At 38.7% G+C, this 15,989-nt stretch overlaps 1 protein-coding gene across 3 annotated transcripts in view; it reads right to left on the bottom strand.

Annotated features, from left to right (window-relative positions):
* SUGCT (succinyl-CoA:glutarate-CoA transferase) overlaps positions 1-15,989 on the bottom strand; it is an 827,195-nt gene that overhangs the window by 458,750 nt on the left and 352,456 nt on the right. For all 3 annotated transcript variants that reach the window (XM_044245656.1, XM_044245658.1, XM_044245657.1), the window contains exons 10-11: positions 8,886-8,957; positions 2,372-2,469 (exon numbers count right to left, since the gene is read on the bottom strand). In XM_044245656.1, the coding sequence (XP_044101591.1) occupies positions 2,372-2,469; positions 8,886-8,957 (170 nt within the window). The remainder of the gene's footprint in view (positions 1-2,371; positions 2,470-8,885; positions 8,958-15,989) is intronic.

Raw genomic sequence — 15,989 nt, 5'->3', positions numbered from 1 at the left:
GTTCCTGATCTCAAAGGGAAGGCCCTCAGCATTTCCTCCATTGATTCACTGTGGGTTTCTCATAGATAGATTTTATGAAGTTGAGGAATGTTCCCTCTATCCCTGTACTTTGAATTGTTTTAATCAGAAATGGATGCTGTATCTTGTCAAATGCTTTTTCTGCATCAGTTGAAGGGACCTGACTTCAAGCTTTACTATAAAGCTGTGATTACAAAGACAGCATGGTACTAGCACAAAAACAGACATATAGACCAGTGGAACAGAGTAGAGAGCCCAGATATGGACCCGCAACTCTATGGTCAAATAATCTTCAACAAAGCAGGAAAAAATATACAGTGGAAAAAATAACTTCAATAAATGGTGCTGGGAAAATTGGACAGCTATGCGTAGAAGAATGAAACTCGACCATTCTCTTATACCATACACAAAGATAAACTCGAAATGGATAAAAAACCTCAATGTGAGGCAAGAATCTATCAAAATCCTAGAGGAGAACATAGACAGTAACCTCTTTGACATCGGCCACAGCAACTTCTTTCAAGATATGTCTCCAAAGGCAAAGGAAACAAAAGTGAAAATGGACTTTTGGGACTTCATCAATATCAAAAGCTTCTGCACAGCAAAGGAAACAGTCAACAAGACAAAGAGGCAACCCATGGAATGGGAGAATATATTTGCAAATGACACCACAGACAAAGGGCTGATATCTAAGATCTATAAAGAACTCCTCAAACTCAACACACACAAAACAAATAATCACATCAAAAAATGGGCAGAAGACATGAACAGACACTTCTCCAAAGAAGACATTTCAAATGGCTAACAGACACATGAAAAAATGTTCATCGTCATTAGCCATCAGGGAGATTCAAATCAAAACCATATTGAGATACCACCTTACACCAGCTAGAATGGCCAAAGTTAACAAGACAGTAAACCACATGTGGTGGAAAGGTTGTGGATCAAGGGGAACCCTCTTATACTGTTGGTGGGAATGCAAGTTGGTGCAGCCACTTTGGAAAACAGTGTGGAGATGCCTTAAGAAATTAAAAATAGAGCTTCCCTATGACCCTGCAATTGCACTACTGGGTATTCACCCCAAAGATACAGATGTAGTGAAAAAAAGGGCCATCTGTACCCCAATGTTCACAATGTGGCAATGGCCACAGTCACCAAACTGAGGAAAGAACCAAGATGCCCTTCAACGGATGAATGGGTAAAGAAGATATGGTCCATAAATACAATAGAGTATTATGCCTCCATCAGAAAGAATGAATTTCCAACTCTTATATCAACATGGACGGGAATGGAGGAGATTATGCTGAATGAAATAAGTCAAGCAGAGAAAGTCTATTATCATATGGTTTCACTCACTTGTGTAGCATAAGGAATAACACGGAGGACATTGGGAGATAGAGAGAATAAATGAGTTGGGGGAAATAAGAGGGGGAGACAAGCCATGAGAGACTGTGGACTCTGAGAAACAAACTGAGGGTTTTGGAGGGGAGGGAGGTGGGGGTTGGGTGAGCCTGGTGGTGGGTATTAAGGAGGGCACGTATTACATGGAGCACTGGGTGTGGTGCATAAACAATGAATTCTGGAACACTGAAAAGAAGTAAAATAAAATGAAAAAAAGGGACATATTAAAAATCAATGAATTTTGAAAGACTGAAACAAAAATAAAATGAAATAAAATAATATTAAAAGAATTAGCACCTTTTTCTAAGAGAAAGTTGAAAGTTTTGATGCAGGTTTTAACAAAAGCACAACATGTCATGTATAGAATAATCTGGAAATCAAATACTCTCACTGATTAACATTAATCCCGTGTGACCCATAACTCAATCTGGCATTTTCAAAACATCATCATGACAAACGTCCAAGAGAACTTTTGACTTAACCTTTCTTTGTCTCAGTTCCTTCATCTGTAAAATGGGAATAGAATTTACCTCACAGGATAACTGTAAGGGTTAAATGGCATGGTCTATGTAGAGCATTTAAAGGTAAAAAAAAAAAAAGTTAAATTATTTTTATTAGTATTGTTGTTATTAGTATTTACAATAGACTAAACCCAAACACTTACACATGCTATAGAGAAGATATCTATTTCAAGCCATTGTGATTTTCTTATAGGTATCATTCTTATGAGTCAATACTCATTAAGACACGTAAAGTACTTTCAAATAAAGAACAGAAAACATAGCTCTGAAATATCTTTCCACTAACCCATTCTGCAAAATGGAAGAGAATTACAAATTAATCTAAAAAAGGCAAAAAAGAGCATACACATAAATACGCACACAGACACAAATCAGGCAAATGCTAAGGACATATTGATTCTTAAATGTACCAAGAGTAGATCCACGCTTACCGTGCAGACAGTATTTTGATAAGCTCTTTTCTATTCTGTACACGAAGGTGGTTAGTTTTATACTTGGAGTCATCAATCAGTTCGGGCAAATTCAAGATCTAAAAAGGAAAAATAATTTTAATGCATAATTCACAATTTTTCACGTACCTGCCTGTGAGTGTTCCAGGCTTACCAACATGCTCCCCGGGATCCTTCCTTGCTGACCTTTACGCTTCCAGACAAAGGCAAATAGAACAACAAAGGAACAGAGATGGAAGGATCATGCAAGCAGGGCAGGTGATGCTGGGACTAACTTTGTCATTTATGAGAAGTTTTGGCTATATTTGGGTATGTGCCTACAGATGGGAGCACAGAACAAAAGTTATCAGATCCTCACAATAAGTCTTGTCTAGAGAGAGTAGGTACAGAGAAATAAAACCTGATAGAACTGACCTAGTTCTGAGAGCCAATATCATAACTACATGTCCGCACTTACGTGAAGCCCATAATCAACATAAATCTTGTAGGTACGTCCACTTATTTGTTCCACACGTAAATAAAATAATATTATTCGTCCCAGAAGCCCTATCCAGGATGTTGTACAAGGTGCTAAAATAAAGGAAAAGCACATACATTTGCCCCAAATGTTCACCATTAAAACAATGTCAAATTAAAAGATATTCTTCCTATAGAAGTGTCACTATTTTTCTTTACTATGTCTCCCTGAAGGAATAACAAATAGAAATGCTTTTATATACTTCCTCTTTTGCTCCTCCTCAATAAAGGGAAAATCTATCTCGCAAGTCCCTTTGGACATCTTGCAATTTTAACGAGACCATAATGAAAGTACCAAGTGGATTTGGAATGGAAAAGAAGTTTTATAAAGAATGTGTGGAGGCAGTGTTTGGCAGTTGTGTTGGAAAGTCAGAAGGAGCATTTATGGGCTCCGGGCAGGCCATGGGGCCAACAGAAAGCTTCACTACCTTGAGTAATGTATTTGCTTGAAATATAAACATTTAATGGTTTCATTTGTTTCCCATAGTTTAAATACAACCAATCCATTAATCATCTCACAAAGGACAGAGAAGTGAAGACGTTTCCCTGGAGCAAAGAGAGCATCTCCACTCTGTCATTTCTCTTTCGCGGGCTCCACTTCCTCATTTCCTTGAGGAATAATAAAGACAGCATTACTCCCCCAGATTTTAAAAAAGCAACACCACATAGAGCGGCTTTCCTAAAAACCTCCGTGTCACCACAGCTGATTTCATGACTTCAGAAGCAGCCGCCAGGCTTGTACGGGTATGGAAACCTGCCCTCCCCTCTCTAGGAGTGAATAAGTCATTTCCAGAAGAAGCAAGTGCCTTCCCCAAATCACAGGTTAAACCTGCAAATCTGGCCTCACCCAGAAATAGTGTAAACTGCATAAAAAGCTGCTCAGTCATTGCACTCAGTGGTAACCAGGACGCCCTCGGATGCTGTTCTCTGAATTTGACTCATCGCACCTCTTTTCTCTGAGCAAGCTGGTATGAAACAGTGGGTCAAAGTAATTATGGTTCTGTCCTCAGCCATGCTGCCTTTCACAGTGTTTCTAGAGAGACTGCTTCCAGTGCCGTGATCACAACCAGCCCTTAGGAGCTTGAGGAAGCATCCCCTGGGCGGAATGAAGCAATGTCAGCGAAAGTGCCTGACATACTGAGCAGCAAATACATGTGAAGTAGTCCAACAAGGTACTATTTCCCCCAAAGAAATAATGAAGTGTGGGCGTGCTGAGGAAGGACGGGAAAGAGGGAGGAAAGGAAGGAGAAGAAGAATGTCTTTAATGAAACTTCATTTCCTATGAACGTTTCTACTAGACGTAGAGTTCTGGGTGGACCGTTTGGTGCCAGATGGCTCTGGGCTCCCAGTTTCTGACAAAAAGTCTGCAGTCAGCTGAGGCCGTGTTCCCCCACAGGTAACCTATTACTTTCCTCCAGGTGCTTTCAAAACCTTTTCCTTGGTCCTTCGTTTTCAGTGGGAAGACTTGGGTGTGTTTAGGCATGGATTTACTTGGGTTTATCTTATTTGGGGTTTGCTGAAATTGTGAAATCTGTAGGTTTTTATCTTTCACCAAGTTTGGGAAGTTTTCAGCAACTATGTCTTCAAATATTTCCTCAGCATGTACTCTTCATCTTCTCCTCCTGGGATTACAATGATATCAATGTTAGACTTTTCGTTACTATCCTGAAGGCTCCTGAAGATCTGTTCGTTCTTTCTTCCATTTCTTGGGGGAGGGGACCATCTTTTTTTCTCTTTCTCTCTGTTGTTCCAGATTGAATAATTTCTATTTACCTATTCTAAGTTCCTTGGCTTAGTTCCGTTGTGCTATTGGGCTCATCTGGTGAGGGGTTTCTTTTTTTTTATTTGGTGGTCATATTGTTTGGTTCTCCAGTTTCTAGCTGGTTCTTCTTCCTATCTTCTTTTTCTCTGCTGGACATTTCTCCTTTCCCATTTATTTCAACAGTGTCTGTGATGCCTGTTGGAGCATTTTTATAATAGCTGTTTTAAAGTCTTTGTAAGTTAATTCCAACATCTGTGTCCTCTTGGCATTGGCATTTATTGACTGTCTTTTCTCATGCAAGCTCTGGTTCTTCATATGCTGAGTAATTTTGGATTGTATCCTGGATGTTTTAAATAGTATATAATGGGCCTCTGGGTCTTGTTTAAATCCTACAGCAACATTTTATTGTTATTGTTTTTAGCAAGCAACTGATCTGGTTAGGTCCAGGCCGCAAGCCCCAACCCGCCTTCCGTGTGCTTTGGATCTTGTGTTAGTTCAGTTCTCAAAGCCCCTGCGATGCTGTTTGAGTCCGTCCTGCGTGTGTCCCACTTAATGGTCAGGCTGCCTCCTGAGCAGTATTCTGTGTGTTAACTTGGTTTGCAACTTCTTTGGTGGGATGGTTAAGATCAGATCAGTGTACATGCAGCTCAGGGCTGAGAGCAGAAGTTCACAAACACCTTCAAAGCTCACTTTCCAAAGCTCATCCCTCTCGGCAGGCTCCCTCCAGTTCCCTGGGGCTCCCCTATAGTTAGCCTACTTCCCTGCACACTTCCAGGGTGGAGGCCAAGCAGTGGGAGGACAGAGGAAAAAGCCACAAAGATTCCTCCCTCTTTTTGAGGGGTAGATGCAGGATTTCCACACTCTCTCTGCTGTTAGAGCTCACTTTCATGCTCCTCACTCCAGGAACAAAGGGCATCTCCTAGGACTCAGCTCTGTTTCCTAGTGCCCATTTCCATGTTTTTGGGTCCCCTGTATCCACGAAAGGAAATCACTGTAGAGAAAGCTGGTAAACTTAATTCTGGTTTGGAAGTTTTGTTTTGTTTTGTTTTGTTTTTTAAGATAATATTTATTTATTTGAGAGAGAGAGAGGAAGGGAGAGCACAGAGGGAGAGGGAGAAGCTGAGCAGGGAGCCTGATGCGGGGCTTGATGCCAGGGCCCTGGGATCATGACCTGAGCTGAAGACAGACGCTTAACCGACTAAGCCCCCCAGGAGCACTAGAGGTACTTTATTTTTTTCAGAGGTACTTTAAATTCTGGTGTTCTTCCCCGGTTTACCTACCACTACTTACTTTTCAGCATCCTCTTAGAGGCAGTCCATACATTCTATCCAGGTTTTATCATTATATTCAGTGGAAGAGACAGGGAGAAGTGTGCTTACTCTATCTTATCCAGAACCAGAATCTCCAAACCTAATTTTTATGAGGCCATTTACAAAGCACATTCTGTGAGCCAGAACTGGACTGAGTATTTTACTTATCCAATCTAACTCTTACAAAACTCCAAAAGTTATATATTAGGAGAGTTATATATCATAATCTTCATTTGACTGTGAGAACACAGATGCTTGGCCAAGATTAAGTGTCTCACCAGAGGTCACCCGACTAGTGTCAAGACTCATGGTATGCCTTAGAAGTCTGCTATCACGTCCTCAGACCACCCACTCCAGCATCAACAACAATGCTTACTCGAACTGGAGTTTCCTGTACCCCACCTCAGACATGCTAAGTCGAAATTTTGGGGAATGAAGCTCCAGGAGATTCCCTCTGCATGCTGAAGTTGAGAACCAATGCACGTTCCCTGCAATACAAGAAACCTTCAGTCTAAATGACTTTTAAAAGGATGTCAATGTACTTCAAATAGGAATACCCATTAGTATTGGCATCAATCAGCTTAAAATAGCTTACATATGCTCATGTTCCCTACTCTTCTGTATCATGTTAAGAGACATAGAATAGGATTTGTTCTAAGCCAAGGTTCACTTTATATGCAGAAAGATTTTCTGAACGCCAAGCCTTGAACCCCCTGCTCTTGTTCTCACTCTAATTCCTGACAATAAGGACTCCTTAAAAGGACCCATCCCCAAGAAGCATTAGTCAGCCAGTATATCAAATTCCATTTTGGAAAGAGAATAGACCTAAGTAAATTCTATGCATTCATCACAGACAATACTGCTATATTTCTCCCTAGGAGATAGAGCTGCCCTATCTTTCACTATTTACTTGGCAAAAGAACCATTGATGGGCTTACTATAAAAAACTGGGGACCTCATCTTCTACGTGGCCAGTTTGAATGGCAAGCCCCTCAGTAATAGATAAATCTGAACAAAAAATACTTAGGAGAAACCCACAATATATGGAAAAGGGAAACAGGCCATTTTTCTTAGGTTAAAAGGGTTTTAGGGCAAGTTTACATGTAAGGATATATAAAGTCAATCAGTTTGCAAGGTTGCTCAAGATGCCTAGTAAATGGAAATAACATTAAAATACTCACAAAACTTTTCTTGAGTATCTCAAAGGATTTGATAGACATTATCTTAAATGCTCATAACAGGGATTATTATTCATAACTCACATATGGAAAAGCAAGGTCAAGTATGCCATTCTCAAAGGCCCTCTGACGCTCTCCTTTTAAACAAATGTATCATAACACACCATCCCAATAAGTCATATTTTAGTACTCAAACTTATGGCAAATATTCCGCTTTGAAACAAAAATCTTTTTCAAAAAAACGTTCTTATGGATATTTATGAGGAAGTTCAAAAGTTTCAAACTGATCAGCAGTAATGAATCAAAAATAAAAAGAATTCAGTACAGTTATTTTCAACAGTGAAGAATATGTCAACCAGTAATTTCTCCCCCCCCCACCTCCCTTTCTGGAGAGAGAAAACTCCAAAACATATGGCCCAGGAAGAAAATCTGTACTCATTTATAGCAATGAACTGGCTTTTACATCTCTGCAGCTAGAGTACGCAAATGACTTCACAGGCAACGGCTTCCGTATGTTTCATATTTTTAACATTGACCGTTCATAATAAAGATTCTTTGATCCTAGATCAAATGTTTGAATCCATTTTCTCTCCGCTTACTCAGAGTCACCGTTATGAAAGCTCCCCTCTTTCCCACCTCAGATGTTCCAGCCTTTCCTGCAATAGGAACGGTCTCTATTTGTCACCTTCTCCGCGGTACTTCCCACCGCTTTGCTGTGATTTTCCGCTGTGCTCATTAACCTCTCGCACAAAAGAGCCACAGTGATAAATAATTTTTGTACATAAGAAGTTAATGACAATGAAGAAGGTTCCCCTAAGGAATTCACAGGCATCTTTAATGAACCTGAAGGCTCACCGTGAGTGGTTATCTATGATTAATTAGTACAAGAAAATAAACTGCCCATCAGAAAAACATCCTCAACAGGTAAAACTTCTTTTTACCTGTAAGAGAAATTAAAATGAAAACTTAAATGTAGATTTTTAAAGCTAGATTATATTTCTGGGGTTAGAACTGGAAAAAGTGAACAGGAACCTAAAGACAAATTTAAAAAAAAAATCTAGGTTAGTAGTAAAAACATCAAATAAAAAAAATATCCAAGTGATGCCAAAAACTTAAAATCTTCAACATAAAATTATCCTTAATGACTCCAAGGCCTTTTTTTAAAAAATCTTGTTGAGGAAAAACATTTTTAATACAATCTTAATTGCTAAAACTTAAAACATGAACTCTGCAGAAAGGTACTCATTAAACAAAGGCTAATTTGAAAAAAAAATGTTTGGTTTTCTAGTGGCTAAAACAATAATTTGGTATTACATTGTATTTGGGCTTAATTAGGTCTCACATTGTTAACAAAGAAAAGAAAAAAAAAAAAAAGGAAAGCAAAGAGAAAAAATATCCTGATGCTAAAAATGCCTTTAAAATGAATTCTTTTTCTTTCCCTTTTCTCATTGGACTAATAGTCGAGGTCATGTTGGTACTATACACTTTGGTTCATTTCAAAATATAGCCAGATACCTCAAAAAAAAAAAAAAAAAACAGTCAGTATGCTAATTCAGACCATGTCCTTAGCATTTGGAGTATAAAAATTGCACAGGGTAGGGGAGAAAGTAGGGGTCTCAAGGTAGCTATAGACCTAAGGACAGTGTTCTAGGTGAAACTGAACTCTCCTGGCTCTGGACAAAACAAGTCATTGCATAGATCATTGGCCAATCCCACTGATTACTGATTACCTTGCACACAGTAGCAAACTGCTGATTGTTTCCTGCTCCAACCACAAGATATCCATCCTTGGTTTTAAAAGCCTAAAATAAATAAATGAATACATAAATATATAATTTTATATATTAAAAATGCCACAGAAGTTAGCTTCAATTTCTAAAACTTCTACACAGAAATCATGCTCTAAATCAACATTATTAATTAAAACCATATCAATTAATTAATATATTTTGCTTTTATATATGCATGGTTATTTTTATGTGGCATTTTCAAAGCACTCTCCAACTCTTCCACTAACTGTTGTAACATGGGTGGGGGTAGCGAACTTAGAAAAATAAAGAAAATTCTAAACTAAACTAAAATAGTTTTGTTGTAATACTAACACAAAATTCTATATTCATTACTGTATGGATTGTTTGGTTATTCCAAAGTTTTGTGCTTTCTTTGTTTCCATTTTTCCTTGGAGGGCAAAGAGCAAGAGGGTACATAACTTTCTACGAAATGTAAGAAGAATGGCGGGAAGGAAGGAAGGAAGGAGGAAGGGAGGGAGGGAGGTACATAAGCTGATAGATTTCATCTTTGAAGATCTCAAATGTAAACTCTTGGACATCATCACTCTTCTGTAAGTGAAAATTGGCACATGTGGATCTGTGTACCTCATGTGGTTTTTATGTACCTGAAAAATGTTTGTCGCTTCTAGGAGACATATTTCTTAGAGCAGCAAAAAGAATATAAATAATTGATACTCCCACCTCCCTGAGCCCTAGACCCTCTGGAGAACTCCCTTCTCCACATTTGATCACAGTGCTGGCTGGAGGAACCAACCTTTACCCTCAGAAGGCCTCGTCCCCATTTTTCCTTAAGTAAATGAGTTTCTTTAGTTTCCTTCCTTTTTACATAAAAATTGTTCTGTATCTTCACCTAGTTTTTCTTCACTTACTGCTGCCTCTGAGAAAGATGACCTCTATCTTCCTTGCCAGGGCTTGCTCCTATGCTAACCCTGGTCCCACCTTCACTCACATCCTTCAGAACCCTGCTGTCATCTTTAATCTCTTCATTCCCACTGAGTCCTTTTTCTCTGCCTACAATTAGGCTCAGGTCTACACTAAAAATATTAACAGCAGGAAAACAAAATGTCCATCAGTCCTGACATGCTTCTCAAATGATCTTGAGATTTTCTTCCTTCTCTCCATCTCTAAAAGATACAAAATTTCTACCTGCCTATACTTCTTCACCAGTACCATATTCTGATGCTCTTTGTCATCAGGATTCTTACCCCAACACTACACTGACACTATACCTTCTTGACCCCGCTGTATTATTTGGTGCTGTTAACCATCCCTTCCTCCAGGAATCTATCTTATTTCTAGGCTCCAACTGGGTTCATCTCCAATCTCTTGACCTGTATTCCATATGTCCCCTTTTCATAATCTTCTTCTTAGCCTTCAGCATTCCTTAAGGATCTGCAAGGGGTCTTCCACTACACTTGCTTCTAATGGTTGCCACTACGCACACGTGGCTATTGAATATAATTAAACTAAAATTAAATTAGCCATTCACAAAAGACCACATATTGTGATTGCATTTCTAAGAAGTGTCCAAAATGGGCAAATCCATAGATAACAGAAAGCTTAGCGGTCACCCATGGCTGAGAACATTGGGAGAATTTGAGGAATAACTACCACTGAGTACTTGGTTTCTTGTGGGGGTGATGAAAAGGTTCTACAACTGTGGTAATGGTGGAACAACTCTGTGAATACACCAAAAATCACCGAACTGTCCACTTCAAATAGCCAGATTATAGGACATGTGAATTATATCTCAATAGAGATGCTATTAGGAAAAAATTAAAGTAACAGTTCAGTTCACAGACGCACTGGCTACAAGTCAAGCCTTCCATAGCTACGTGCGGCTGGTAGATGCCACATCAGCACAGATAGACAGCATTCCCGTCATTGCTCAAAGTCCTGCAGTGGAGTGCTGGGAGACCCAAGCTGGTAGTGTGTAGGTTTTCTTTTTATTCTACCTACCAGGCCTAACCTGATATCTGAAGAGTGTCAGGCAATGAATAAGTGGTTGTAAAATGTAATGAATCTCTCAGATAACTACTCCCATGTAATAGGATTGTGGCTAAAATGAATCTCAAGCAAAACACTGTAATGGGGTTTATTCTATTTACATTTTTGCTTGCTTTGGTAATGAATGCTACTCAAAAGATAACACATGAACTATTTTAAATGACTATTTTCCCGGTTCACAGGGTAAAAGCAAAGTTAGTGTTATAAATAATGCATTAGTGTTTCTCAAACCACAGAAAGGGAATTTGCAGTGGACCTGTGAGAGAGGGGCAAAGGATTTTGAGCAGAGATGTCTCAACAACATAGTTGACAGTGTGAAGGTACACACATTGTCTGCTTGCGTGTTTGTTTTGCTTTGTTTTGTTTTGTTTTTGCAGGGAAAAACTAAGTCGGGGAGTGGGTAAGTAATGTGAAGTAAAAATGTGTGTTACCAAAAATAATGTGAAGAAAGACTCAAAAATTTTAGATTAGTAAAAAAAAAAAAAATTTTAGATTAGTGACATGATATTCAACAAGTTTACATTTTGGGAGATACTCATTTCCTTTTAATTAATGCAGAAGAGTTTCTTCCTTAAGCCTTAACTATACCATGAAATATTTCTTTATCAATATACAATTTGCAAAATTTCGAGCACAGAGATCATAGGAAAATGAAGACTGATTAGTAGCTGAACCACCAAACACAATTAAAGGTCACCAAATAGATTTGTAAGGATGAAGGTAAAATTGAGCTCTTGAAATACTTATTTGTCCCCTGTTATTATTGCTACAGTGTATATTTAATAAATATATTTTAAGTAAAAACTTAAAACAATACAATTGGCTGAAGACTAAATAATTATGTCCGCCCAAGTTTCACATGTTAAAACCCTAAATCTCAGTATGATGGTATTATGAGTGCAGTAATTAATAAAGGGAAATCTCATTAAATTGAAGTCAGGAGGCTAGAAGGAAAAGTCATACCACTCGGTGTCAATTACAAGAAGAACTGTCAGTTACAGACCCCAACAGAAGAATCATCAATAGGAAAGAAGGATCGATTACAGACCCCACAGGAAAAGATGTAGATTTGACCCCTGAACCACACCAATGCCCCGAAACACAGTTGAAAATCCATGTATAACTTTTGATTCCCCAAAACTTAACTACTGATAGCCTACTGTTGACCATAAGCCTTACCAATACCATCAATAGTCAGCTAACATATTTTGAATCTTAGAGGTATTATATACCCATATTCTTCTAGTAAAGAAAGTTAGAGAAAAGAAAATGTTAAGAAAGTCATAAGAAGAGAAAATACATTTATAGTACTGTACTGTACTTATGGGAAATTTTCCAAGTATAAATGAACCGGTGCAGTTCAAACCCATGTTGTTCAAAGGCCATGTGTCCACTGAATCCTCTACACGAAATTAACAGCCCCTGCAGCTCAGCAAGTGAGAAACCATCATCACCCTGAACTCTTGCTTTCCTCTGATGGTCTCTCATTCAAAACAAATCCTCCCAACTTCCTCCTTCATCTCCATAAAATAACATTCCTCCTCTTATTTGTTTGAACTTACCTTGCTTTTGCCATAGCTTTTATGAATAACAGTTATCTGTTATTCCCAAATAAACCTATTTTCGCTTTAAAAATAATGGTCAAGTTTATTTTTAAGATTAGCAGAAGCAAGAACATGGCCATCTGCGAATCACGAAGTAGGCCCTCACCAAGACACCAAATCTGCCTCTGCTGGGGTCCTGGATTTCCCAGCCTGGAGCACCATGAGAAATAAATGTCTGTGGTTTAAGCCACCTAGACGATCGTATTCTGTAACAGCAGCCTGAGGATTAAGAAATTGGTACTGAGAAGTGGAGTGTTGCTGTAACAAACACCTAAAAATGTTCAAGTAATTTAGAAGCAGGCGATGGGTAGAGGCTGGGAGAGATCTCAGGTACATGCTAGAGAAAGTCTACACTGCTGTGAAGAGCCTATGCTGAGCCGTTGAGAGCTCAGAGAGAAAAGAGGAGAGCTATAGAGAAAGTCTCTATCTTCTTAGAGAATACCTAGGGAATGCTGAACAAAATGTTTAGAAATATGGACAGGAAAGGCCACTGTGATGAGGTCTCAGATGCAAATAAGGAACATGTGGTTGGAAACTGAAGGAAAGGCAATCCTTGTTATAAAGCAGCAGAGAACTTTGCTGAATTGTGTTCACGCCCCAGTTTTTTGTAGCAGGTAGAACTTTGCAAGTGATGAAATTAGGTATTTAGCTGAAGATATTTCTAAGCAAAATGTTGAAGGTGCAACCTGGCTCCTTCTGACTGCTTATAGTACAATGTGAAAAAAGAGATTACTTAAAGACAGAATTGTTCTGGAAAAGGGAAGCAGAAATTGAAAATCTGGAAAATTCCCAATCTATCCATATTGTAAAAAAATGAGAAAGCATGGTCAGAAGAAAACACCAACAGTGTGGCCACGTGACTGACTGATTGTCCTTCAGTGGGTAAATGGATAAATAAACATCCAGACAATGGAATATTATTCCACGCTAAAAAGAAATGAGTTATCAAGACATAAAAGACATGGAGGAACCTTAAATGCATTCCACTAAATTAAAGAAGCCAGGCTCAGAAAACTGCAAAGTGTATGATCCCAACTATATGACATTCTGAAAAAGGCAAAACTATGGGTACAGTAAAAGGATCAATGGTCGCCAGGGACTGGGAACAGAAAGATATAAATAGGTAGAACACAGAGGAATTTTAGGGCAGTGAAAATACTCTGCATGATACTATGATGATGCCTACATGTTATTATACATTTGTCCAAACCCACAAAGTGTACAACACCAATTTGTGTGTTGTGGACTCTAATGTCAACTGCAGACTTTGACTATACTATGTCAGCGTAGTTATAGAAGTTATAACAAACATAGCACTCTGGTGAAGGATGTTGACAATGGGGGGAGGCTGTGCACGTGTAGGGAAGGAGGTATACAGAAAATCTCTGTACCTCCTGTTAAATTTTTTTCTGAACCTAAAACTGCTCTAAAAACTAAAATTTATGGATTTTTTTAAAAAGGACAGCAGGAATCATCTTTGTCATGATGATAATATTCTGTATCTTGATTGAATCCGTATCAATATCCTGAGTGACACTGCACTATAGTTTCATACAATCTGAAAATGGAGTGAACTGGGTAATGGGTACACAAGATCTATCTCTATTATTTCTTAAAATACATGTGAATCTACTGTTATTTCAAAAACAAAATTAGGTTTAATTTTTTTAAGTCATCATGTATTAGATTAGGGCCCTGACAACAGAGATGGAAAAAAACAGAATCAAGAAATATTTAGAGCAGCATTATTTACAGAAGCCAAATTATGAAAGCAGCCCAAGTGTCCATCAATTGATGAATGGGTAAGGAAGATACAGTATACACACACATACACACACACAATGGTTATTCAGCCATAAAAAAGAATCAAATTTTGTCATTCATAATGACATGGAAGGTGCTACAGAGTATCATGCTAAGTGAAATAAGTCAGTCAGAGAAATACAAATCTCATATGACTTCATTTATATGTGGAATTTTAAAAAATGAGCAAAGGGAAAAAAGAGAGAAAGACAAACCAAAAACCAGACTCTTAATTATAGAGAACAAACTAATGGTCACCACAGAGGAGATGGGTGAGGGGCTAGGTGAAATGGGTGATGGGGATTAAAGAGGGCACCTGTCTTTGAGGTAAATACCCAGGAGTGCAATTGCAGGGTCATAGGGAAGTTCTATTTTTAATTTCTTGAGGAATCTCCACACTGTTCTACCCCAAAGATACAGATGTAGTGAAAAGAAGGGCCATCTGTACCCCAATGTTTATAGCAGCAATGCCACAGTCGCCAAACTGTGGAAAGAACCAAGATGCCCTTCAACGGACGAATGGATAAGGAAGATGTGGTCCATATACATTATAGAGCATTATGCCTCCATCAGAAAGGACGAATACCCAACTTCTGTAGCAACATGGACGGGACTGGAAGAGATTATGCTGAGTGAAATAAGTTAAGCAGAGAGAGTCAATTATCATATGGTTTTACTTATTTGTGAAGCATAACAAATAGCATGGAGGACATGGGGAGAAAGAGAGGAGAAGGGAGTTGGGGTAAATTGGAAGGGGAGGTGAACCATGAGAGACTATGGACTCTGAAAAACAATCTGAGGGTTTTGAAGGGGTGAGGGGTGGGAGGTCGGGGTACCAGGTGGTGGGTATTATAGAGGGCACGGATTGCATGGAGCACTGGGAATGGTGCAAAAATAATGAATACTGTTATGCTGAAAATAAAAAATAAATTTAAAAAAAAAAAAAGGAGGGCACCTGTCATGGTGAGCACTGGGTGATGTATGGAGGTGCTGAATCACTATATTATACACCTGAAACTAGTATAATACTGTATGTTAATTAACTGAAATTAAAATTAAAAACTTCAAAAAATATATTTAGGTGGTAAAATCTGCTATAGCTGGTAATGACTTGAATGTGATGGTCAAGAGGTGAAGACTGGGGGAAAGCAAGATGTCATGGTGAGCTTTAGGTTTCTGAGGAGCTTTTGAGATAGTCTTGTGGAGATTCCAAATGAACAGAACTTAGAGACCAGATGTAAGTCTGAACTGTAGAGAGAACTTGAGAGTGGTTTATTATAATCTATAACCGAAGCCATCACACAGATGAAGTCATGTAGGAAGAGTTCAACAGTTGAATAGGAAAAAAGTGGGGAGCCAAGGGATGAGTCTGAAGGTCATCCCCATCTCAAGTCCAAGCAGAAGAGGAGTTAGCCACAGGAGTAAGAGGAGGACCAAAGAATGCCCACAAGGTGGTCTTTCCTTCCCTCAACAAATGCTGTTCTGGTATCACAATGTGGACCGAATGAACTTTGAAGTGAATCAGGGACAAAGTAACAGTTAAGAGAATGGGGAGAGCACATGCAAACATCTGTTTGATAAATCTGGTTGTGAAGGAAAAGAATCAACAACACACAGAGAACACAGACTG

Source organism: Neovison vison, chromosome 4 (genome assembly GCF_020171115.1).
Source record: "Neovison vison isolate M4711 chromosome 4, ASM_NN_V1, whole genome shotgun sequence".
Taxonomy (NCBI): domain Eukaryota; kingdom Metazoa; phylum Chordata; class Mammalia; order Carnivora; family Mustelidae; genus Neogale; species Neogale vison.
Note: the sequence above shows the minus strand (reverse complement) of the source record. Positions and strands in the feature narration are given on the sequence as shown.